Source organism: Halichoeres trimaculatus, unplaced genomic scaffold, assembly GCF_033239565.1.
Source record: "Halichoeres trimaculatus isolate MK-OKI-2021-1 unplaced genomic scaffold, fHalTri1.1 fHalTri1_scaffold_8, whole genome shotgun sequence".
In the NCBI taxonomy this organism is placed as follows: Eukaryota; Metazoa; Chordata; class Actinopteri; order Labriformes; family Labridae; genus Halichoeres; species Halichoeres trimaculatus.
The window spans coordinates 5019742-5046369 of NW_027437186.1; the positions used below are offsets into that span (position 1 = coordinate 5019742).

General features: G+C 41.3%; 2 protein-coding genes across 2 annotated transcripts in view; both read left to right on the forward strand.

The window, feature by feature from the left end:
- Window positions 1-20347, forward strand: part of atp6v1ba (ATPase, H+ transporting, lysosomal, V1 subunit B, member a) — a 57766-nt gene extending 37419 nt beyond the window's left edge. The window contains exons 10-14 of the mRNA XM_074676586.1: window positions 5433-5583; window positions 6123-6205; window positions 8461-8565; window positions 8690-8819; window positions 19281-20347. Coding sequence (XP_074532687.1) covers window positions 5433-5583; window positions 6123-6205; window positions 8461-8565; window positions 8690-8819; window positions 19281-19423 — 612 coding nt within the window. The 3' untranslated portion in view covers window positions 19424-20347. The remainder of the gene's footprint in view (window positions 1-5432; window positions 5584-6122; window positions 6206-8460; window positions 8566-8689; window positions 8820-19280) is intronic.
- A 2624-nt stretch (window positions 20348-22971) lies between these two features.
- Window positions 22972-26628, forward strand: part of shtn1 (shootin 1) — a 50768-nt gene continuing 47111 nt past the window's right edge. Inside the window, exons 1-2 of the mRNA XM_074676136.1 lie at window positions 22972-23049; window positions 25989-26041. Of these exons, the coding sequence (XP_074532237.1) occupies window positions 22995-23049; window positions 25989-26041 (108 nt within the window). The 5' untranslated portion in view covers window positions 22972-22994. The remainder of the gene's footprint in view (window positions 23050-25988; window positions 26042-26628) is intronic.

A 26628-nucleotide genomic window follows, 5' to 3' on the forward strand; every position in this document is an offset into this window, starting at 1 on the left:
TTTGACAACAAGAGTCAAGAGGACATCAACATTTAACTTCTGTCCTGCTGTTCACGTGGAGGAAGGTTGAGTTTTGCATTGAATCCACAGTTTATAAGTGCTTGGCTTGCCTATCAACCTCTGCACCCAAAGATGAATGGGATACATTTTTCCCTCATGCTAAGAAGTCTCTTGACTCTAGGAACAAGGATTTGCTTTTGATTGTTTTTTTTTTTTTAAGAGGACCAGAGAAGCAGAGAGGAGAAAGGCAACATTTCACACAGCTGCTGCCTCTCCTGAAAGTAACTGAAGGAGCTGTCACACTCTGGCCTTCCAACACTCCATCATTCAAAGTACTGCAAGATTTAATCGAACTTCAGATGGAAAAAAAAAGTCTTAGAATAAAACGCTGTACAATCTCTTAACCCCAAGGGTCTTCATGAAAAATGTGACTTTTTGGACTTTACCTCTGGGACAACACCAGTCCTCTGTAGCTCCTGTATTGACATTAAAAGAATTTTTTTAAAGTTTCTAAGAAAAACTCTCAAACACCTTAACACTACATACACAAAGAAATGAAGCCCTTCAGATAGAGGTGGGGGATAAATCGAATATACTTAACATATCATGGGTTGTATGTGAGCTGTGTGAAGTGACAATGTCGTGACCATTGAGTACAGATTGTCACTTAAATGTTTCAAGACGATGGTATATAATTCTCTTTCGAGTTCCTGAACTTCCTGTTGGTGCTCCGGTCACAGCAAGCAGCACACTCCCCCACCCAGCCAGAAACTCTCCTGCGCAGGCGTGTTTTTTTGTTAGGAGAGGAGGGAAAATTGCATGTATATCTCGTTAGTCAGGGGTTTGGGATTTGCAAATGCACCTTTTTTAAAAATGTTCGCGTTATTGCACTGGTGTCATTTTATGAATTAAAGAGTTTCAATTAAAATTCAAGTATAATGATTCAGAAAAGAAATCAGAATTTTGAGATATACATCCTGTAGGGATAGAATGGTTTATGGAAAAAATCTGAACCGTTCCGTTTTCCTCACTCGGATCGAGATGCGCCTGCTTTGTTTGGTTCTTGTTTTTTTCTTTTTTCTTCAGTTTACTACTCAGTTTGAAGTGAGTATGTAGCTCTGATCATACACATGCGCGACTCTAGGCGAAGGAGTACAGCAGGACACTTCGTAGGGAAGGGTGTGTGTTGTGTATATGACAGTCAGAGTAAGAGGTGTACCTGTGGCGCTGTGTGGTTCTGCTGTCTGGGAGCACTTTAGATTCAATGTGAGCTAAGATAAAACTACGACTGAGTGTTGCCAACTTAGAGACTTTGTCGCTACATTTAATGACTTTTCAGACCTATCTGGGTTGTTTTCTTAAAGATGAAAATTCTTGAAACTTTTCTGGAGTTTGGAGAATCTCAGTTTAAAGCTTGTTTTGATCTCCTCAGTGGTCAGTGTGTGTGAGTCCCTCCCTTATCCAAAACACAGACAGATAGTCCTCCTCACTCACAGTAGATGAAATCACCAAATGTGTGTCTCATTATGGTCATGAGGGTTGATATTTAGACATTAAAAAAAACAAGAATGAACAGAAAAGAGTTCATTTGTAGTTGTAAACATATTTATAATGTTGTTTTAGCTGCTTTCTGTCTCTCCCACATTATTTCTCTCTCCTACAGAGTCCATGACAACTACATGTGAATGGATTATTGTACAAATTAGACAATAGCATCATTTAGTGACTTCTGGGACAGCAAATAGTGACTTTCCCTAATGATGAGTTGACATGTTGAAACTAGCAGTGCTACACTCAGCTTTAACCATGTTTGAAATGGGAAACAGTCTCATTCCTTCAGCTTTTTCATGACTATACATGACAGTATTGATTAAAACAATCTGTCAATTGTGGAATATTAGGGTATGAGGTATAACGTACACCAAACCAAACTGAAAAACTGTGACCACAAAACCGTGATATAAATTGAACCATGTTTTTTGTGAACCATTCCATCCCTAATATCGTGTATTGCGTTGTTGTTTAAAAATATCCAGATACAGGTTTTAGGACATATTGTGCAGCCCTTTGTCCAGGCATTGATTTTTTGGGGAAAAGTTTTTCTTTCTACCCCTTATTCACTTAAAGTGATAGTCCGGGATGGAACAAGTTGGGTCCTATCACAAGGTTTAGGGCAGAAATTACCCCTACAGCAGTGTTTTTGTGCAGCAGAAGCCCAGAGCACTCGCACCAAACACCCCCTCCCTGCTCCTCTGCCGGTTTCCTCTGCACTCTGACAGGGCCATATTTTACTTGACCAAAAACACAAATAAACGGACTCCCACCGAAAAAATCTGATATGGGTCTGCATTCACGCTTTATTTAGAGAATTTTCAGCGTGTTACTTTCACACAAAAACACCGCTAAATAAGGCTCTAGTTCTCATCATGTCGTAAAACGGTGCTACCTCCGCTGCAGAGCCACAGCAGACTGATACACTAAGCGGCGAGCGTCTCGTAGTCAGCTGTGGCTCTGCAGCGGAGGTAGCGCTGTTTTACGACATGATGAGAACTAGAGCCTTATTTAGCGGTGTTTTCGTGTGAAAGTAACGCACTGAAAATTCTCTAAATAAAGCGTGAATGCAGACCGATATCAGACTTTTTCAGTGGGAGTCTGTTTATTTGTGTTTTTGGTCAAGTAAAATATGGCCCTGTCTGAGTGCATAGGAAACCGGCAGAGGAGCAGGGAGGGGGTGTTTGGTGAGTGCGCCCTGGGCTTCTGCTGCACAAACTCACTGCTGTAGGGGTAATTTCTGCCCTAAACCTTGTGATAGGACCCAACTTGTTCCATCCCAGAGTATCACTGTAAGGGATAATACCTCAAAATTTATGAGCTGGGTCTTAAAATGATTTAAAAAGTCCTAGTTAAAGCTTTAAAATGTCAGCTCAAAGGCACAGACATTAAAGGATGTGTATTATAGACTTCAAAGATCTTTGCTTGAGACATTGAAATAAAGGACCCTCAGCTTAGTCATGTAGCAGAGTAGGGATGATAACCTTCACGAACATTTTTTTCAATAAACCAGGCATGTCCAAAGTCAGGTGCAAGGTCCAATTTCATAAGGCCCCCAGCTTTCATCCTACCAGGTATTCATTATGTCACTGAAATGAATCATGTTCTAGATCTGTGTGGACCCCCCTACCCCCTTCCAAAATAAACCTCACACACCACCAAGCTCAATACACACAGAACAACAGCTCAGAGAGCAAAGTGATGTATTATGAATTCAAATAACTCATGTCACAGTCAAAATACTCCAGCTGCATCTCCAGTCCCGCTCTTTAAATGACTTGAAATAAGACGTTTCTCTGGACTGGTCAGGTGAATATGTCTCATAGCAAGTATAATAAGACAATTTTTACTAATATTAAGACAAAAACACTTGATAAGAGTCAAGTTTTTTTGCAGTGTGCATTATGGTTCCAGATCAGAAAGGTTTCTTTTCAAGTCAAAGTGTCAACTCACACCGGATTGGCTCTGTTGTGGTCCAGTTGTGTCCCTCCTCCGGCAGATCGTAGCATATATGCAGCTGTCCTGTTTTTGCCAGATGATGGAAAATCAGTTCTCCGTAGGGCAGATTAAGGGGGACAGGAAGTTGTGCACTGAAACTACCTAGTGTCTTTCAAAATAAAACAAACCGCGTCAAAATCATTTTGTATTTAGCTTGACTACAACAACAAACAGACATAATGAGTGGATCCAGACCAGGAGTCAACAGGTTTGAGGTTTTACAGCCTTACATTTAAGAAGAGACAGAATCATGTGTACGTTTGCATTTTTCTGTTAAGGTCGCAAACCAAAGTCTATCTAGTGATGTCTCAATAAAATACAGCTGGACTGGACAGCTACTTATATAAAGCTAAAGCTCTTTAAATTCTGCAGAAACCCAACAGCTCTTACAGCTGACAGATGCAAAGTATCCCAGTGGAGATGCTATATTGTGATACTGTTGTTACTGTGGGTGTTTTTTAGGGCTGCAATGATTAGTCGGCATAATCAACTAGTCGACGATGAAAATTAATCGACGCAATTTTAATAGTCGACGCGTCGTATTATTGTTTTTATTGTCGTTGTCACATGATGAAATCAAATATCAGGGGGTAATACTCATTTGTAACTTCAGTTCACAGCATGAGGTGCTGTGTTATTGGATACTTTTATGGGAAAAGATCTCTTAAGTTCATATGTGAGGAATATTGATGAGGAAAAATCTCCACTCCCAGAGAGCGCTGTGCGCTGATGGAGGCTCTGCATCTCCGGCTTGGACAGCCTGACAGCTCCCGGAGTTTAGCATCTGATAACGTGATTATAAGAGTCTCCTTCACTCTCTTGTTACAGATACTTTTTCAGGATCTGAGTCACAAACTAGTGTCAAAACTCCCCTAACTTTTGAAAAGAGAGGACATTTATCTGATGGAGCTCTCACTCTCAAGCTCACACTGCACCGGTAACACTCATCGGGGAGGAGGAGGGGCGGAGTGCGCATGAGTAAACTAGCACATGTGGAGAAACTAAACTAAACACGTTGTCATGGAGAGCTGGTAGAGAGTCAGGTGGGATCATACAGAGAGCAAAGCCCCAATAAGCAAATAAACATTAGAAAACAAGCCCAAAGTCACAAATAAGCGGTCTGTCCAACACTGCGTACAACAACTTCATTTCCCTGTTACCTGCCTTATTCATTTTGAGATTTTTTTTTTTTTTTTTGTATTGTACTTATATTTTTATGTCATCATGAATAAAATAAAGATAAACAAACAAACATGACACAGGGCTGACCAATCAGAGGTGAGAACCTAACTCTGGGTAAATGCAGTGAAAATGCAACACACAGGTTGAATTATAAAGGTCTGCACATTTTAAAGGCCAAATTATGGTGAAACACAAAATAACCGTGATTTATCGACTAATCGCAAAAATAATCGATAGATTAGTCAACTTTAAAAATAATCGTTAGTTGCAGCCCTAGTGTTGTTTTATGTGTCATGTGTAGTCCACAAGTTTCCATTTAATGAGATGCTGAACCCCAGATCTCCAGGCGCAGTCATCACTGTGTGAATGTGACTGAGTTAATACTGATGGTCCCTTCCTGTAGCAGCCTCTGCCTCTGTGTGTGAACGTGGTGTGAATTGGTGAATGTGAGGAGTAGTGTAGAAGTGCTTTGAGTGGATGGATAAACGAGAAAAGTGCTATATAAGGACAAGTCCATTTATCATTTACCATTTGAATGTTTGATGCAGTAATATCATTGGGACCTGATGGAAGCAGCTCTAAAGTTTTCTCAGATATGATGGAAATGAGATGTAAATGCATGTTAACAACCTTTGGTCCTTGAGCCTGCTCATCTTCTCATTCCCATGTCCACCCACTCACCACCCACTCCTCATCTGCAGGTCTCTGCTGCCCGAGAGGAGGTGCCCGGCCGTCGAGGCTTCCCTGGGTACATGTACACTGATCTGGCTACCATTTATGAGCGTGCCGGGCGAGTTGAGGGAAGAAACGGCTCCATCACCCAGATCCCCATCCTCACCATGCCTAACGACGGTGAGAGCAGCAGGACAGACTTCTCAGAGCTGTCTGCTCTGAAGAAAATATTGAAATCAAAGAACATGTGTTTGATTTGTTGACCCAATATCATCCAGATTAGAACATTTCTATCTTCTGAAATTTCATAGTCTTTCTAAAAAAATCATTGTTGGTCTCATCTCAAATGGACGAAGGAGACATTTTTGATGTCTGCAGTTACCATAGCAACATATCTGAAGAGCCTACTTGTATCTAGTCGCACAGGGGTCCCTCATTACAGCATCACGGGAGGTGAATGTGTTGGCTTTTACTAAATACTGCCAGTGCTCCCAAGGGCTCTCGGTGCTTGATTTAGTGTAAAGGCCTCTAAAATAGGATACTACACAGTAATCTTTTTCTCTCAACATCTGGCTTTGTTTTAGGGTCTCAGGTTCAACATCTGTGTCACTTTCCAGTCTCTTTCCAGACTCTATGACGTCTTTTGTTTGTGATTCTCATGCAGTTTACTCATCTGTAGTACATGTGGTCAGTCAATAATGTTTGTCTTTCCCTCACAGACATCACCCATCCAATCCCTGATCTGACTGGGTACATCACAGAGGGTCAGGTCTACGTGGACAGACAGCTGCACAACAGACAGGTACTCGTCAAAGAGCCAGGCTTTCCTTTCCTTTAACTGCTTCTTAAAGGATAAGTTTGGTTCATACAGCTTTTATATTGTTTATAGAATGAAGTAGAACAAAATACTCACCCAGAAGGCTTTCCTGATCCAAGCAGTGCTTTGGGAGATATTTAGATCCAAAATCGTGCAGCAGACGCCCGTATAATGGGATCCATCGGGGCATAGACAGCGCCGCTCCTAAAACTGCATTAATTGTCCAAAAACTTGTGTTTTTCACCAATATTCCATCATGGTCGGCTCCGGGTTAGTCCTCTGCTGCAGTCTGTGTCACTCCAGACAGCGCTGTGTGGCTGTAATGACCTCTGAACTGACGAAGACTTTGTTTACGTATCTCCCGAAGCACTGCTTGGATCAGGAAAGCCTTCTTGGTGAGTATTTTGTTCTACTTTATTCTATAAACAATGTAAAAGCTGTATAAACCGAACTTATCCTTTAAACAAATGGAGCAACCATTTCCTGTATACTCAGTTTTATTGTGCATACAGTTACTCAGGTCAAGCTCAATCCGTAAGTCTTTAATGGTAGAAGTGAGTGCAAACCAGATCTGTTAGAAAGACAAAAACCTACAGTTTACCCACCCTGACATTGAGAGGCTGTTAGTTCCCACTGCCAACGTTGCTGAATCCTGCCGCTAGAAGATGAGGACAACTTACCTTCTCACAGGGGTTCCCAAACTTTTCAGCCCCAAATCACATTACTTAACTTAGCTGATCTGTAGAAATTTAGAAAGTAGAAAGACTACCCATGTGCACTTACTGACGTGTTTCCTAAACCAATTTGCTGCAACTGATACTGTTGTTATTCATGGCTTAAACTTGGTTGATACTTCCACATAGAGTCTGTACCATTGTGGGCACCACATACTCCTGCGTCTGAGTGTCCACATTGATCTGCAACACTGTAATCAAACGCTTCAAGGCAGTGCCATCTATATTTGTAGTTCTCATATGGTCTGGCTTTAAGACTCACCATCACCCCTTGATAATGAAGTCTGACTCAAATCAAGGAAAGTTTGACCTTTTCAAATGTATCAAATGAAATGATGGTTCATCTGTGAAACAGAAACAGTTCAGAAATTTTGGATGTTGGTAGCATTACAGGACATTATACTACATACCTACTGTTAAGGAGTAAGAATAGAAAACTCTCCACTCCACTTATCATACCTTTCAGAATAAAATTGAAGGATCTTTTTCCAAACATTTTTTTCTTGTCCTGACAAACCCCATTGAACCCACTGAAAACAGGTCTGCAACTCACTTTTGGGCCCTGATCCACCAGCTGAGAATCTTTGATCTAGATCAGGGATCTCAAACTCGTGCCATGGAGGGCCAAGAGGCTGCAGGTTTTCTTTCCAACCAAAGACTCCACCAGCTGATTTCACTGATTAGTCCCTGCTCTCTGCTTGAAAGTGAGGTAATCAGTGAAATCAGCTGGTGGAGTTTGTGGTTGGAAAGAAATCCTGCAGCTTCTTGGCCCTCCATGGCACGAGTTTGAGATCCCTGATCTAAATGGTTATTAGGTCCCCTGTTTTCTGTCCCATTACATTAAAGTTGATACATGTTGCCATTAATCGAACAGCAACTTTTACAAGGATAAGTAAGAGGAGATGTCGCAGGAGATTAAATTTTTGACAGATCTATGTTTATTCTATAAATGTTGTAACGTGTGGGAAACATGACTCCATTCAGCCAACCAATCACAAGGCTCGCAGTCCACTTGGTGTTGGTGTGTAGTTACATTTTGGAAGAGGTGGATCAATGATCATGATCCAACACAGGTGTACCAATTAGACTTGGTACATCAGACATTTGTAGCAACAAAGAGATGCCAAAAACAGATCAAATGTTTTTTTTTTGTTTGCATGGTTTTATAAACAATTTAACCCAGTTTTTGTTTATATTTTCACAAAAACAGATGAAATAAGCAACTGTAACTTTGTTCTTTAATGACCCCTCTATTGTTGTGTCAGAGCCCCCACTTTGGAAACTGCTGTCATATCCCTACTCTGCCCCATTGGAAACATACACTTGTAAATGTTAATGAAGGGCTGATGTAATAACATTTTTAATGATATCTGTCGATCATTATCCCATTGAATAAATGAAACTTTTTTCCTCACAAATTAGATATAAATTCCTCCATTTACAGTGTCTTTGTCACATTTTGCTTTAAAATCACCCATGGCATCACTGTCTTTATTTCATCTTCAGATTTACCCACCAATCAACGTGCTGCCCTCACTGTCCCGTCTGATGAAGTCCGCCATCGGGGAAGGCATGACCAGGAAGGACCACGCCGATGTTTCCAACCAGCTGGTAACAAACCTCACTCATTCATCTAATGTGTCGCTCTGAAGCCTGAAAAGCTGTTTTATTCCACCTCAGCACGTATCATCATCAACATGTTTTGACCAACATTAATATGTCTTCTTGTTTGCAGTATGCCTGCTACGCTATCGGTAAGGACGTCCAGGCTATGAAGGCTGTGGTGGGAGAAGAGGCCCTCACCTCTGATGATCTGCTCTACCTTGAGTTCCTCCAGAAGTTTGAGAAGAACTTCATCGCTCAGGGTAAGAAAGTGATGAAGGATGGTCGGGGGTAGTGGAGTAATTGGTGGTTGCGGGCAGGCAGCTTTTCTAATTTACTGTTATATATTTAATGTTTTATATAGTATTTTGATATCATATATAGATTAATATGTAATCTAAATATTGTTTTTTTTTTATTTATTAAACATTAAATACTTTTATTTATTAGATATTTTGATATTTAATACATATTTAATGCCATGCTATACGGAAGCGTATTGCATTCACTGGAAGAAAAAAAAACAACTCCGGTTTTTCAGAGTAATTTATTCTTCTCCTTTTTTTTTTGTGGTAATTAATTTTGTTTTTCTGAATAATATTTTTTATTGGTTTGTTTTTTTGTTATAATTATTATATTGGTTTGTTTTTTGTAATAATTATTTCTGTTTTTATGAGTATTTTTTTTGTGGTAATTAATTTTGTTTTTCTGATTAATATTTTTTTTTATTGGTTTGTTTTTTATTGTAATTTTTGATATAACTCCTGTGTCCCGCATGGATCAGAGATCCTGTTTGGCACATATATGCCTTATCCTTAACTTTCTACCGGCTTTCCAATGTAAAAGCAATGCATTTTTTTTAATGCCACATCTTTTTTGCTTCTACATTGGAAAGCCGGTAGAAAGTTAAAGATAAGGCATATATGTGCCAAACACGATCTCTGATCCGTGCGGGACACAGGAGTTAAAACAAAAATTATCACAAAAAACAAACCAATAAAAAAAAATATTAATCAGAAAAACAAAATTAATTACCACAAAAAAATTACTCATAAAAACAGAAATAATTATAGCAAAAAACAAACCAATATAATAATTATAACAAAAAACAAACCGATAAAAAAACAACATTAATAACCACAAAAAACAAACCGAAGAATAAATTATTCTGAAAAACCTGAGTTGTTTTTCTTTTCTTCAAGTGAATGCAATACGCTTCCGTAATGCTATTCTCAACTAAACTTTATTTATAAAGCACTTAAAAAACAAACAAACCACCTGCTATCATAGCTACACCTCCATACACATACTAACCCTAAGAGAATTCCACTGTAGCCAGAGAAAATTTACCAGCCACGTCATCCTGTTCTTTGCTCTGGTTTGTCCACATTGCAAACAATTTCTTTAGAAGTTGACGTTTACTACTTTAATGAAATCCTCCCCTAAAAATACATCTTTCTGCCTGCTGCTATATTCTGTCTCATTGGAGGCACAAGTGTTTTATGATTAAGACAAGAAGTGAGCTGCAATAATCCAGTCTAGAACGGACCAGTTTGCAGATAATGCTTTTAAGCTCTAGTTTGGAAAGTATTGGTTCCATCTTGGAGATTGTGGGTAATTTGAGGAAACAGGACAGTTCAGTTTTTTTATGTGTATTTCAAAGAACAGACTACTATCAAATATGAGTCCTAAATTCATCCCTGATGATTTTATATCAGCAAATAAGACCCTGGGCTGAGATAGTTTGTGTTTGGAAGATTGAACTGTAGTTTTTCTGATTTTGAGTTGTTCAGCTAAGGAAAGTTTTGAGCCGTCCAACAGCTCACAACAGATCCTCTTAGATTTATACAGGTGACATACAGGCAGCATGCAGCGTACATCATGTGATAAGCTGCATACAAACGACAGACTCAGGAACTTTAAGCTGTGAGTCCTACACAGAGAACCAGGTGCTGAGGTTTTGGTGTTTCAACCCAGCGACATGGCAGCAGGAAACTTCTGATGCAGTAGTTAGTCACTGCCCCACATTTAGATCCTGAGAGGAAATCTCACTGTTCATGACAAAGTAATCAGGTAAATCTATAAAAAAGAGCCTCATGAGCAAAATGAAAGTCTTCACATTGCTTTACTTCCTCCGCATTTTAAGTTACAGCCTCATTCCAAAATGAAATCAATTCATTAGTGATTAGGTGATTTTTTTTTCTGAAATTTTGTAAATTTATTTAAAATATAAATCTAAAATATCACATGTACAAAAGTATTCACAGCTTTTGAAGCACCTTTGGGTCAGGGTAAGGGTTATATGACGCCACAAGCTTGGCTCACCTATATTTGGGCAGTTTCCTCTCTGCAGCACCTTTCAAGCTCCATCCGGTTGGATGGGGAGCATCATGCACAGTCAATTTTAGATCTCTCAAGAGATGTTGGATCAGATTAAAGTCTGGGCTCTGGCTGGGCCCATCAAGGACCTTCACAGAGTTGTCTTGAAGTCACTCCTTTGAAATCCCGGCTGTTGTCTTGGGGTCCTTGTCCTGCTGAAAGATGAACCATCATCTTTCCCTCAATCCTGACTGGTCTCCCAGTTCCTGCTGCTGAAAAACATCCTCACTGCATGATGCTGACACCACCATGCTTCACTGTAGAGATGGTATGGTCCAGGTGATGATTTGGTGCTGGTTTCCTCCAAATATGACGCCAGGCGTTTACACCAAAGAGTTCAATCTTTGTCTCATCAGAGCAGAGGATTTTCTTTCTCCTGGTCTGAAAGTCCTTCAGGAGCCTTTTGGAGAACTCCAGGTGGGCTGCCATGTTCCTTGTACTAAGGAGTGGCTTCAATCTGGACACTCTGCCATAACAGACCTGAATGGTGGAGAGATGGTTGTCCCTCAGGAAGATTTACCTCTCTTCATAGAGGAGCACTGGAGCTCTAACGTTGCGTACCCACCGAAAGTGTTGAGAGCGAATGTATTTGCGCATCAAGTCAAATCGCGCCGGGCTAGACGCTCGAGTTTTGACGCTGGTACAAATATGCAAAAAACGCTCACCACTCACCGCGGCTTCGTTGCACGAAAAGTCCGCCATCATCATTTCATCATCATGGCTCTGATCACCACCATCTCTGCTCTGTACCTGCTGGCTAGGCGCCGACGCCGGTACTGGATGCATGCTACCCTACGGAGACGGTGTGAGCTTGGTGAGTTCCACCGTCTCTTGCAGGAGCTGCGTCTGGACGGCGGCCGGTTCCAGCGGTACTTCAGGCTGACTGTTGCCTAGTTTGAAGACCTGCTATCCAGGGTTGGTGCCAGGATCTCCCGCCTGGATACCAACTACAGGCGCTCCATTCCAGCTGCGGAGCGCCTGTCCATTGGTGGCGATCTCCACGCTGATAGGCGCGTAAAGACGCTCGCTCACTCAAAAAGTTCATTTATTTCAACTCGAGCGTCAAGCGTTGAGCGGTGGGCAGCGAGCGTTTTTCGCTGGAAACGCTCAACGCTTGACGCCGCTCTATGCTCGCCCCGACGCAGCGTCAATTCGCGGTTTTAAATTGACGTATTTAATATCAACGCGCGAACAATTTGCGACGCTTTCGGAGGGTACACACTGTAACAGACTGTTTGGTGGTTATGGACTTCTTCTATTATAGATGATGGAGTCCACTGGGCTCATTGGGACCTTTAAAGCAGCAGAAATGTTTCTGGACCCTTCCCCAGATTTCTGCCTGTCTCTGAGGTCTACAGACAGTTCCTCCAACTTCATGGTTGGTTTGTGCTCTGACGTGCTCTGTCACCTGTGGGACCTTCTATAGACAGGTGTGAGCCTTTCCAGATCAGGTCCAATCAACTGAATTTACCACAGGTGGACTCACAGTAAAGCTGTGGAACATCTGGAGGATGATCAGTGGAAATGGGATGAACCTGAGCTGAAGTTAGAGCTTCATGGGAAAGGCTGTGAATATTTATGTCCATGTGATGCCTTAGTTTTTGTTGTCAAATATTTAAAAAACTTTTTCCGCATTATCACTATGGGGTGTTGAGTGTAGAATTTTGAGTAAAAAAAATGAATAATTCAATTTTGGAATGAGGCTGTAATAACAAATGTACGTACAACTGTGTTCATACTGAAATCGATGCTGTACATTTCTGCTTGTGTTCTCATGAGTAGTCATTATAATACTCTGTGCTTGGTATTGACTCTGATTGCATTGTGCCTCTTCCTCTTCTGTCGTTGTTTAAAGCCAAAGCACACATGCCATTCTTGGTTTGATTGTCTTCTAGAAATAAGACCAGAAGACATGTAAAGTGGTGGTCTGAACTAACTGTGACATTAACCAACAGAAGGAACAGTGCTTCAGGTTATCGAGTTCTTTTGCTCATCTGTCACAGTGCATTCCTTTGAAAATGCTGTTTGAAGTGGCATTCATTGGATTTCTGAGTTTATACTCGTCCCTGGAAAGTATTGATCTGTTTAGGTTCCTCTTTTGTTGCTGAAACATATTAGAGCATATTTTTCCCCATCTCTGCTTTCTTGAAAGGACTAGACAAAGCTCCCTGTTGAGATTGTTTAATCTTCTTGGGAGAAACTGAACATACAGAGCTGCACTCTTCTTTGAGTTGGATTCCACTGGAAAATAGTCATTCCAGAAAGAAAGGATAGTGTGTGATGAGAGAAATGTGTTTTTATTTTTTAATCAAACAACAGTTCTAGTGTGGCCTCAAAGAAAAGAATTGTCAACAGCACCAGGCGCTTTTCAACAGCAGGAACTTTTGAGGGACTCTGTGTTTCAACAGCAGGAACCAGGTCTACTTATTTTTGAATTAATGACTCCTAAACAGTGGTCTTCTTTGAGCCTGACTGTGTGCTCTGTCAGCTCCTGTTGTTACAGCTAGTGAACTAGAGACTGGAGGGTGACAGAGGACTGGATTTTCACTCCTGTCCCATCCTGCTCCTGCTCCAATCCCATATTTATTTATTTTTTCCTCTTCTTTTAGGTGGGCTTTACACGAGTACGATTTCCACGGCTCCTGTAAAATAAACTATCAATCCGGTGATATTGACACACGGAGACGCGTATTTGTCCATGACTCAGCATCTTATTTGAAAACGGGTCTGCACGTGGCTATCTGCGTATTCGTCTTCATGCTGTATTTGGTATAAACAGATAAGTCCGGAAAAGACGGTGACCTCAAAGCACCCTCCTACTCCCCGCCCCCCAACCCACGTTGTCACACACAACAACAACAACAATGGCAGGAGGTGGACTGATTTTGATATTGTTCCAGCAGCTACAAATATCGCTTCGACTATTATATCAACATTTACGCGTGCATGAGTACCTTTTGATGTGGAATCCGCCTTGGAGCAGAACCAGACGGGCAACCTGACGACAGTTTTGCGTTGTCATGTAAATGCACAAGCCTATGTACAATACGATGTGTAAACAGCGATACATGTTTTGATGTCGACGCCAAGATGATACAGGGCCGTCTTCGTGTGAGGAGGGCCTTAGTCTTTGGGCAATACACTGAATTTGATTTGCTCTTCCTCCCATTCTTTGTAGATTACTTTGTGCTCTGCAGTTTATTTCAAAAGATATAGCAAGTTGAACAGTTCATCTGTGGTAATTTATGGAGGCATTAATTACCTTAATCCAAACAAAGAACCTTGGTCAAAGCCCACAAAAGATAAATAATAGATAGCCTGTGATTCCAGTAGTTTTTTCTATGGGGGACCAGCTGCCAAGTTCCTGTTTCTGGTTCTTTTGAAGGTCAGATACAGTAAAAAAAAAGAAAAGAAAAAAGAAAATGAACACATGGGTCACACCATGTGTTCTTTAGTTGATTAAACCTAAACGTGCTGCACAGACCACGAGGTTGAACAAAAGTGCAAAGAGGCATTACCTTCACAATTCACATTCTAGTGCAGGGATCTCCAACTCCTACCCTGGAGGGCCAAGAGGCTGCAGGTTCACTTTCCAACAAAAAACTCCACCAGCTGATTTCAATGATTAGTCTCTGCTCTCTGCTTAAATGTGAGGTAATCAGTGAAATCAGCTGGTGGAGTTTTTGGCTGGAAAGAAAACCTGTAGCCACTCTGCTCTCCAGGGTAGGAGTTGGAGATTCCTGTTCTAGTGTTTTCTATAACATTATATGGAAGTCAGGGTTAACTTTTTTTCCATAAAGTAGAAGTGATTTAAGGATTCTCCTCTTGTAGATTAGGTCTATACCGTGTTCTTTTATTCATTAGCAGTATGTTATCTTATTTATCTCATTTACATGACTGGATGTCATTTCTTGGATGTTCTGCTCTCTGTAGCCTGAGCGGCAGAGTTAAGCCTTAATGTACACAGACACACAAACACGTGGAAAAGAACCGTCTTTGTAGTGGACAGAGAGTTTTGTGAAGTAGTGTTGCAGCCACCAGAAGAAATGCATAAGAGAAAATCTATGCCTCCTTTTGAGCGCTCCCAGGGCATCTCTGGGTAGAATGCAACCCCCCACACACACACACACAAGGCTGTGAACCCAGAGCAAACACTGCATACAGTAGACTACCTGAGTTTTGGAAAAAGAAAAGTGATAATGCAAACATGAAAAAAAGATACAAACGTTGGTTCCCGTTAACTTTTTATCCTGAACCATGCCGCTTCGTTTGTGTTTTCCACCACTTATCCGGGTCTGGGTAGCTGGGGCAGCAATGCCATAAGTGAAGACCAGTGGCCCCTGTCCCCAGCCACTTCTGCCAGCTCCCCTGAGGGGGTACCAAGGTGTTCCTAGGCCAGTCGAGAGATATAATCTCTCCACCGTGTCCTGGGTCTGCCTGGGGTCTCCTCCCAGCTCGACATGCCTGAAACCCCTCATCAGGGAGGCGTCCAGGAGGCATCCTCACCAGATGCACAAACCACCTCATCTGCCTCCTCTTGATGCAGAGGAGTCCGGAAGAGGCACTACTCCGAGCCTCTTCCGGATGTCTGAGCTCCGAACCCTTATCTAAGACTGAGCCTAGACACCCTTCAGAGAAAGATAATTTCAGCCCTTTGTATCCACAACCTTAATCTTTCGGTCACAACCCACAGCTCGTGATCACAGGTGAGGGTTTGAACGTAGATTGACTGGTAAATTGAGAGCCTTGCCTTCTGGCTCAGCTCTCTTTTCACCACAACAAACCGGTATAGCGTCTGCATCACTGCTGACCCTGCCCCTATCCGTCTGTCAATCTCTCACTCTGTTGTCCCCTCACTCGTGAGCAAGACCCCAAGATACTTGAACTCCTCTACTTGGGGCCTGTAGTGGGCGGTCTATTCTTGTCCGACTGAGAACCATGGCCTTAGACTTACATGTACCATCCCAGTCTCTTGATTAATTGTAAAGTTGACTCCCATCTCGTGGAAATCCAGCCTGCGGGAATCCCTTGACCTGTGGGATGTCAGCTTCTACTGGAACCCTTTGGCTAAACATGTCACTGGTTGTTGTCAAACACAGAGGGGGTCCTCAGGTATGCATCCTGGTTGGAGTTCTTATTTGAATGTCCAAACGTCATCATCAGATAAGTATTATATAACAATCTAAAGCCGTTTGTGACGGGTGCATCCAGCTGAAAGTCTCCTGTTAGCAGCTCGACAGCTTTAAATACCGCCATGGTTCCTGCCATGACTCTTAAAACCAGTCTTCTTGCTTTGAGTCAAGCTTTTCAGCCGTTTTGAACCCTTTTTGTCTCTGTCGCTCTTCCCCCCCGATTTAAACCATCTCCACTGGACTTGAGCCACATGAACCATCTAGTGCCTTAAAGAGAAGTTCCTGAAACTAAAAGTTTCTGTGAGAAAGGCGCCTTTTGTTTGACTTCAGGTCTGACTTTGGTAAGACATTAATTTAGATTCTGATGCAGCTTGAAATGAGCCCCTTCTGAGTGTTTTGAAACAGTAGCACTCTGGTGTTTTCAGGGATTAAAAGGTGCAGTATGTTGGCGATTAGCAACGAAACGCGGCAGATTTCATTCAGTAGAGCTGTCACTCTTTATCTAAGGACACAGCTGGGGCTTGTCTGTGGTTTGTTTCTGAGCATACATCTGATAAATGCACCTCCAAAGGCCCCTGAAGAACACAAGTGTTTTCATTCTGACCAGATTTTCTGTTTCCCTCTGCTCTGAACTTTAAGCAGGAAACTTTCACCTGTGTTACAACTTATTGACACAACTTTACAAAGTTTTAAATCTGCATCCTGACACGTTTAATGGGTGAAATACCAAACTGTATCAAGAAGAGAGACCTTCAGAAGAAAAAAACAAGTTTAGTGCAAATTAACCACAATAAAACTCACAGATCAGAATTACTGTTTCATTTCTGATCCTGGCTGTAGGATAAACTGACACATAGGTTGAAGGATAAACAGGTCATTTCTCCAAAATGCTCGCTCCTCAAACAAGGTCTTTTAAGTTCATCTTAGATATTCACTCTTTTCTGAGTTGTACTGTCGAGGGTGAATGGCTTAAAGACTGAACAAAAAGATGCTTGGTTAACTCAAACATGTTTCCTGAAGAAAAAAATCAATGTGGAAGGTTTTCTCTTGTAGTGTCAGGTGTACTTAAATTCTCTTTGAATGAGAGACTGCAGCAACATTGTTAAAGCCCCCGAAAAAATCTTTAAAAAATCTTAGTTTGGCACCAGCTTTTAACTTTTTCAATGGTTTGCTGGTATGGATAGACAAGTTTGAAAAATAGAGACTTCAGGCTATTGTGAAGATGTACAGCAGGTTTTAGGGCATATCCTGTCTGACAAGTCCAGGGATTTAAGTTTTTCATCGCCACAACAAATGTCTGTAAAAGTCTGAATTGTTACATTTTTGGTCAGTGTCAATCAGACAAAAATGTTGAGCAGACCGTTTTTATCTGAATCCTCGAACAGAAGTGTAGTTTTGCATCTCTGTAGCATTTCAATGTAGGCTTCAGTCAAAACTTTGATCTGCTTCGTGAAGTCCGCTCTGTGTTCAGGGCTTTTATTGTGGTAGCAAGCATCAGCATACATTGCCTGTCATGTCCGGACTTTTACACTGCTCAAAAAAATAAAGGAAACACTGAAATAACACATCCTAGATCTGAATGAATGAACTATTCTTATTAAATACTTTGTTCTTTACATGGTTGAATGTGCTGACAACAAAATCACACTAAAATTATCAACAGAAATCATATGTGTTAACCCATGGAGGTCTGGATTTGGAGTCACACTCAAAATTAACGTGGAGAAAAACACTACAGGCTGATCCAACTTTGATAAAATGTCCTCAAAACAAGTCAAAATGAGGCTCAGTAGTGTGTGTGGCCTCCACGTGCCTGTATGACCTCCCTATAACACCTGAGCATGCTCCTGATGAGGGGGCAGATGGTCTCCTGAGGGATCTCCTCCTAGACCTGGACTAAAGCATCCACCAACTCCTGGACAGTCTGTGGTGGATGGAGCAAGACATGATGTCCCAGATGTGCTCAGTTGGATTCAGGTCTGGGGAATGGGCGGTCCAGTCCATAGCATCAACGCCTTCATCTTACAGGAACTGCTGACACACTCCAGCCACATGAACTCTAGCATTGTCTTGCATTAGGAGGAACCCAGGGCCAACCACCAGCATATGGTCTCACAAGGGGTCTGAGGATCTCATCTTGGTACCTAATGGCAGTCAGGCTACCTCTGGAGAGCACATGGAGGGCTGTGCGCCCCCCAAAGAATTGCCACCCCACACCATTACTGACCCACTGTCAGAGCGGTCATGCTGGAGGATGTTGCAGGCAGCAGAACATTCTCCACGGCGTCTCCAGACTCTGTCACGTCTGTCACATGTGCTCAGTGTGAACCTGCTTTCATCTGTGAGGAGCACAGGGCACCAGTGGAGAATTTGTCAATCTTGGTGTTCTGCACGGTGCTGGACTGTAAGCACAACCTCCACCTGTGGACGTCAGCCCTCACACCATCCTCATGGAGTCTGTTTCTGACCCTTTGAGCAGACACATGCACATTTGTGGTCTGCTGGAGCTCATGTTGCAGGGCTCTGGCAGTGCTCCTCCTGTTCCTCCTTGCACAAAAGAAGAGGTAGTGGTGCTGCTGCTGGCTCGTTGCCCTCCTACAGCCTCCTCTACGTCTCCTGATGTCTGGCCTGTCTCCTGGTAGAGCCTCCATGCTCTGGACTCTACGCTGACAGAAACAGCAAACCTTCTTGATAGATCGCATTGATGTGCCATCCTGGATGAGCTGCTCTACCTGAGCCACTTGTGTGGGTTGTAGACTCCGTCTCATGCTACCACTAGAGTGAAAGCACCACCAGCATTCAAAAGTGACCAAAACATCATCCAGAAAGCTCAGGAACTGAGAAGTGGTCTGTGGTCTCCACCTGCAGAACCACTCCTTTATTGGGGGTGTCTTGCTAATTGCCTATAATTTCCACCTGTTGTCTTTTCCATTTGCACAACATGTGAAACTGATTGTCAGTCAGTGTTGCTTCCTAAGTGGACAGTTTGATTTCACAGAAGTGTGATTGACTTGGAGTTACTGTGTTGTTTAAGTGTTCCCTTAATTGTTGAGCAGTGTATTTTGGGCTCCAGTGTGAAATTCTTATAGGAAAATGATTTTAGGAACTCCAGAAAACAGCAAAGTGGCATTTTTAGAAAAGATTTTTTTGAGGAGATGTCGTGTTTGAGAACATGTGTTAATGGATGCTAACCTCTTCTCTCTGTCCCCTCAGGCCCGTACGACAACAGGACAGTCTACGAAACTCTGGACATCGGCTGGCAGCTGCTGCGAATCTTCCCTAAGGAGATGCTGAAGAGGATTCCTCAGAGCACCCTGGCTGAGTTCTACCCCAGGGAGTCTGCTGCACGTCACTGAGGCCCCCCCTAAAGGATGCTCTGGTTCCAGCCCCACTGCTCTCTCTCTCCTCCTTCCTTATTCCATCTCACTCCTCAGCCCTCACCCATCCCAGCTTCACCTCCTCTTCCTCTTCTCATCTCTTCCCTCCCTCCTTCCCTGAACGAGAACAGGGCAATAACCCTTCTTCCTCTCTGTAGATGTACTGTAGCGTATCTGTGTCCAGAAGTTGTGTATGGAAAGTGTCTGTGGTTGTAATGTCTACCTTTGATCGCAAAAACGTGAACATATCCTAGAATTACAGATGAGTTTTTATTTATTGGGGTGTATTACTGCTGGATCCCCCCTTTCTCTTCTTCTTCTTCTTCTTCTTCTTCTTCTTCTTCTTTTTTAAATAAATGTTATGGAATATCTTTATCCTGAAACAAAGAAGTTTCTCACTAAAGAATGACGCAGTAGGAGGTAAAATATCAATCAGTGGAGTTTTCCAGAAATATTGATTCAATACGATTGTTATTTTCTAAACTGAACCTTTTGAATGAATATTTACTGTAAAACTACGACCTGCTGCTTCACTGACTGAGCAGACTGAACCTGTTATCTGCCCACCACTCATGTTTGCTTTAATAACATGAAACTGCTGTATTATTCTCATGCCTGAATCCCTCTCATGTCACCATGTGGGGCGTGCTGAGGACGGCATCAACAGACACATCAGAGGTTTTCTCCCCTCTTTTTGGCCCCTCCTGCTTCCTCTATCTCCTCTGGAAAGTATACAGTGGATGTTTACATGATTTGTGTTTTGCTGTTGGTTTTGTGTTGCTAAAGCAAGTATATAAGAGTATATAAAACATTCCCATCTGTCTGCAGAAACTAATTCTTTATTGTGCAACAATAAAGGTTTTGTGAGTTTGTGTCCATGAATAAATTAAATTATATGCTGTATCCTGCTGTCTGATCTCTACACGTTAGAAACACACAGATTCAAAGGTGTCAGTGTGTATTATGTGGGGAGGATTTACAGCCTCCTGTGAAATCTCAACCTAAGCCTGAACGTTAAAATGTTTAGTTCTGCAGAGTTCAGTCTTAATCTCATGGCCTTAGTGTGCGTCTCTCTGACTCTGAAACAAACAAACCTGAGCTTCAAAACTACATCATCACCTTCTTAAAATGATGTTCATAAGTCAGGGTGTCCAAACTTTTTCTATAGATGATGTTTGAGTTTGGTAAAATGACCATTAGGGGGCAACATGGGAAAAATATGTCAGGATGTTTTTATGGCAGGATCAGGATTGTTTTCTTCATTTTCAGACTGTTTTGACCTACAAACATTTTTAACTCCAAATATTTCTTATTCTGCGTTCTGAGCTATTTTTGTGTGCCAGTTTTTTTCTTCTTCTCCATTTCATAACTTTAATCTTGTCCTATGTCCTCTGATGTGTTTTTTTAACTCTCACATATTCACATCATGGTAAAAACATTTATTTTGAGACATCAGCTGTGAGAGTTGTTGAGTTTCTACAGAATGGACAGAGCTTTAGCTTCATACAAGTAGCCTATGCACAGTCTAAATGGAGTTCAGAGATATACAGGATGACCATAGAGTCTCTTTATATGTTAAAAAAATACTAAAGCAAATGAAAAGACAAAAATGTGTAAAAAAAAATAATAATAATAACGAGGAATAGACTTTAAACTCTTCTAATTGATTAACACACCACATAAGCACTATTAGCTGCACAAAGCAGATCAACCGTGGTGAATTTCTCCACGTTTGCTGTAGCATAGCCTCATTAATGGTGGCGATGGCATCAGTGATCTTAGGCTTAAGATCAGTGATGTCCTTTATCTGTTTAATACACCATATCTTTAACATAACCCCGTAGTTTGGCTAAGTCTACCTGAAACACACAAATGCAATTAAATGCTTTGATAAATAAGGAGTATGTACAAAAATCTAATTAGGATTCCTCATCAGTTGCCTTTGTTTAGTTTTTTCTAATTATTATTGTAGGATAGAATCTGGAGGAAATCCCCTTACACTACTTTTGTTTTATTCAGATACAATGACAAAAAAAGAGATTCTGGTTCTGGTTCTGAAAATATACCTCAGGCCATGGTTGGCCTATGGTTCTGAATTTGGACACATCTGGTTGAAGTTATCTTTTTGACAAAAAAAAAAAAATGAACTAAGTTGTCTCCAAATGATGCATCAGGTAAAATCACCTACAGTCTCTGTTGGACAGATCATGTGATTATACCCCTATGGTATAAAAGCTGTTGTCAGTTTGGTTTCTTGATTTTTGCCTAAGACCAAAGGAAAAAAAAAAAACAGGGCAGTTTTGCAGGACTTTCAAGATGGCTGCTCCTTCAGACAGAAAACCTTATCACTGGGGTTGTTCCCATGATCCACTACTGGTAAGTGATGAGGTTTATTTAAGTTTAAGTCAGGCTTAAATATCTTAAACAGTTAAAAAGTTATTCAGACTTTTATTTCGATCTAAAAGTCATACAATGACAAAGGATCCTCATCAGTGGTTTTATTTAATGAATATATTGTATTAGTAATTCTAACATCATCTGAGCTAAATGCCAGTTTGCCTGTTGCGTCCACATGTGGAATCCCTGATGTAGCTAAATACGGAGACCACAAGGCAATAAATGTTTTTCAGAAGGATCTTTGAGCTTACACTTCAGAGGACCAGGTGCTTTTTTTTTTCTTTTCCATTGGAGATGCAGCCTGGTTGACAGTTCTGTCACCAACCAGGTCCATGGTTAAAAAGAGGAAGCATCATTTTAAAGGCCATGCCTCTGTTACAGATCACACTCAGTTTGTGAGTTATACTTTATTGCTGACAGAGTTGAAGGTTCTAGGTTGCTGAAGTCACAAAGGCATGTTCAGAAATTCCTGTTTTACTACATAAGGCCAATCTATAATTATTACCTTTCAAGTGAAATTATTAATATATATAATATAATCAATATTTTTTCAATTTTTATCATTTATGAAAAGCCTTCAAAACAACTTAGGGCATTATGTTGATCATTTTCTTTTAACCTTTAAAACAAAGGAGACAAGTTTAACAATTTACAGATATATTTTGAAGAATAACTGCAGAAAATGAGATCACAAAGTCATGAGAAGTTTTAAAGATAAAAGATGAGTCAAAGAAATATAATTCTCAGGTCATATGGTTGTGATAGACGTGTTTTTATTTGAACAGTGTTTATTTCATAAATTTGGACAATTTGTATTTACTCCAATAGATATTCTTACAGCTGTTTGACTTTTATTTCATTTTTTTAAGTTAACAAAGCATGCATTATAGAATTAGGAGACGCTGTGATTTATTCCCAGAGAGTTAGCCTACATAATTTTAGTGGATAAATAATGAACAAAGTTTGTACCTATTTTAATCTGTTTTTAGATCATTAAACTGTTTGGTGATCACCGCGCTGCAGACTTGTGTTTGAGGACAGCAGCTGTCATTCATTCATGGGACAGCTGCGCGCGCGCGCGGAGGGAATCTACTGTACAGGTGTGTCGCGTGGCAGCACTTCCTGTTAATCTTCGGGGTAAGAGTTTCTCGCTATGGCTTCAGAGGAGCTGGACCGTATTAACGTCTTCACACACCTGTCAAACAAAGGTAGGTGTGTGTGTATCTGAGAACGTTTGATACCTCCCGTCATGGGGGTGAAATGTGAGCGGTGTTTCGCTCTGGCAGCGGTCAGCTCCTTGCACCTTTCCTAGTCTTTGAAAGAAATTCTCTGTGTATAAAGTGTTGCTCAGTTAAGGATCTGTTCACTTTGGTCGCGAGGAGCTAGCACAGGTTGACGCAAATCAGGACACCTGCTTTAAACGTCTGAGGCCAGACTGTGCACAGTGTATTCCAGGTGTTACGTCTTACTTAAAAAGGGGATAACGAAGCATGGAGTTTATGTGTTGGGCTTTGTTGTGCTCAGGGGGACTCTCGTGTCATTCTCGCTAACAAAGTTTTAGTATGATGTCTTAAATTTTTTTAATACACTTCCTGTAGCTGAGTCCCTTAAAGGAGAGGTCTGTTCTAGCTTTGAGAGCTGGGAGTCTTGGTCAAAGTCCTTGCTGGGGTTAAGCTTTTACTCCATTACAACACATAACTTGAGCAGCGTGCAACTGCCAGAAGGCCACAGAGCAGGAGTGAGCGCCTCCTCGTATATATATATATATATATATATATATATATATATATATATATATATATATATATATATATATATATATATATATATATAAACACATGTACATATGTATTTACAGCCTTTACCTCAAAGCTCAGGTCGAACTCAGGTTCATCCTGTTCCCACTGATCCTGATGTTCAGCTTAACGTGAGTCCACCTGTGGTAAATTCAGCTGATTGGACCTGATTTGGAAAGGCACACACCTGTCTATAAAAGGTCCCACAGGTCACTTCTATTATCTGTTAATGAGAGAGGTTCAGAACCACCAGAACTCTTCTAGAGCTGGACCCCCATCTATACTGAGCCATCAGGGGACAAGGGACTTAGTCAGGGAAGAGACTAAGATCCCGTTGGTCTCGCTGTCAGCGCTCCAGTGGTCTTCTGTGGAGGGAGAAGAACCTTCCAGAAGAACAACCATCTCTGCAAAAATCCACCAATCAGGTCTGTTATGTTAGAGTGGTCAGACAGAAGACACTCCTGAGTAAAAGGTTCATGGCAGCTCACCTGGAGTTCTCCAAAAAAGCCCCTGAAGGACTCTCAGACCATGAGAAAGAAAATCCTCTGCTCTGGTGCAGGGCCGTAGCCAGGATTTTGGGATAGGTGAGGTCCATGATGTGCGCACGAAGCGTGGTGAAAAATTTGATTTTTTTTATTTTTTTTTCAGGCTACAAGTCACACAAGATGTTTATTGTTTAAATATTTTTTAATGATGTGGCATCAGCATTTCAAACAAAAATGTTTTTTTTTTTTTCAAAATAACAACAAAAAAAAACAAATCAACATTTTACATCAAAGGCTAGCTGAATCCTCCTGTGACCAGAGGCATCCCATCATCTCTGTGACTTGTTTTCTGTGGAATAGGTATATTGAAATTAATATGAGCTGAAAACAAAGCACGCGTCACGTGACTCTAGGTCCTCGAGTAGTTGCATCAACGACGCGTGCTCGGCCAGCTAATAAGCCAGGCGCTCATCAAAAAATTGATTGATTGATGATTTGACTGGCCGAACCAGTGCCAAATTATCTAAAAAAATAAATATACAGTGGTGACCAAGGTGTGGATGGGCGGGGATGTGGTCTACTAAGTGCTAATTATAAAAACACTCTACTTTTGAATGGGGTTTGGCGCACTGCTGAGCGCTTCACTGGCACAAACAGAACACAAAGCCCATGGATGTTTACCACAATTTACAATTTACAAGCAGGTGTCCCAGAGAGGTTTCAAGTTTTTATGAGTATATGTTTTATTCAGTTGGGCATATTTGGCAGGAAAAAAAAAAAAAACTTGGACAAAATAGGTGAGGTCCGGACCTCGCTGACCTCATACCCGGCTACAGCCATAATCTGATGAGACAAAGATTGAACTCTGTGTCAGCATCATGCTGTGGGGATGTTTTTCAGAAGCAGGAACTGGGAGACCAGTCAGGATTGAGGGAAAGATGAATGCAGCAACGTACAGACACCTCCTGGATGAAAACCTGCTCCAGAGGACTTTAGACCTCAGACTGGGGCCACGGTTCATCTTTCAGCAAGAAACGACCCTAAGACCACAGCTAAGATATCGAAGGACTGGCATCAGGAAGACTCTGTGAAGGTTCTTGATGGGCCCAGCCAGAGCCCAGACTTTAATCCAACATCTCTGAAGAGATCTGACAATGGCTGTGCACCAACACTCTCTATCAAACCTAATGGAGCTTGAGAGGTGTTGCACAGAAGAAACTGTCCAAAGAGAGTTGAGCCAAGCTTGAGGCTTCATATTCAAAAAGACTTGAGGCTGTAACTGCAGCCAGAGGTGCATCAAAAAAATATTGAGCAAAGGCTGTAAATACATATTATTTACATGTGATGTCTTAGTTTTTGTTTTCTAATAATTTTCAGATGTTTCATTAGCATTTTGAGCATTTTATTATTCCAGCTCCAAATTCTGTAATTGCAACTCCTGTAAAGGAAAATGGGTTATGTCCTCAGTTTAATAAAGAAAGACTGAGTCCATGAAGAAAAACACAACCAGTGCCTCCCTCGTGTACTTGAGCAGAACAGAAGTTGTGTTTTCTGTTGAGCTGTTTGCTGTGTCAGCCCAGCAGGTAACCAATTTATCTGTTAATTCACATTTATTACAGGGGACAGTTCCTCTCAAAGCTGCAGTAAACCCAGAGTTTATGATGTATCAGTGTTCCTGTATTCATCAGCTCCTGATGTGTCAGTCAGGTGACCATGAACAGTCGTCTCTGAATGAGAAGTCCTCACATGATGCAGAAGTTCCCACCTCCTCTTTTTGAACAGTATGATGTTAGTTCTGTGTTCCTCCCTGACATTTTTCTGGACTCACTGATGAGATGGCTTTCTGGCATCCTTTGCTCCCCACAGCGATCCAGGAGTATGAAGGCCTGCAGAGGAAGCATGAGACTGCAACCATGGAGGTGAGTACAATCATCTCATAGCTCTCTGTGATAAAAACAGCGCTGATATAAGAAATCATCCGTGAAATTTAAACATATAATCTAAAAGAAATTACACCTCTCCTAAAAGGTCCCATAAAGTTGTCAGAAGTTTGGGAAAATAAAATGTTTAACACCCTTGGAGTAATAAAGAAACTTGTATTCTAAAGTCCAGTGCAGGGTGACCACATTCTGAACAACCAAAAGAAGACCATTTATCTGGCTTTTTGTATATTTCATTTGGGCAAAAATATACATAAAGCCTCAAAATCTAAGTTAAACCAAAAGAAAAATAGAAGTATTCTTCAGTGTTTTTTTTCTGCAGTTTGCCTGGAAATGTTGCATTTTCTATCTGAGAGCACAGTGCAGGCAGTCAAAGCATGGCTGAATCTCATTGTCCCCCTAAACCCTAAACCCTGAGCCCTTACAGACTTAATCCACATCAGTCTTCAGGGGCTCAAAATGGTATAACCCAAAATGGGACAGCAGGGATAATCACTGAACAAGTTTAAGTTTAAAATAAATTCAAACTTTACTGAAACACTCCTATTAGTCAAAACAGATAACGA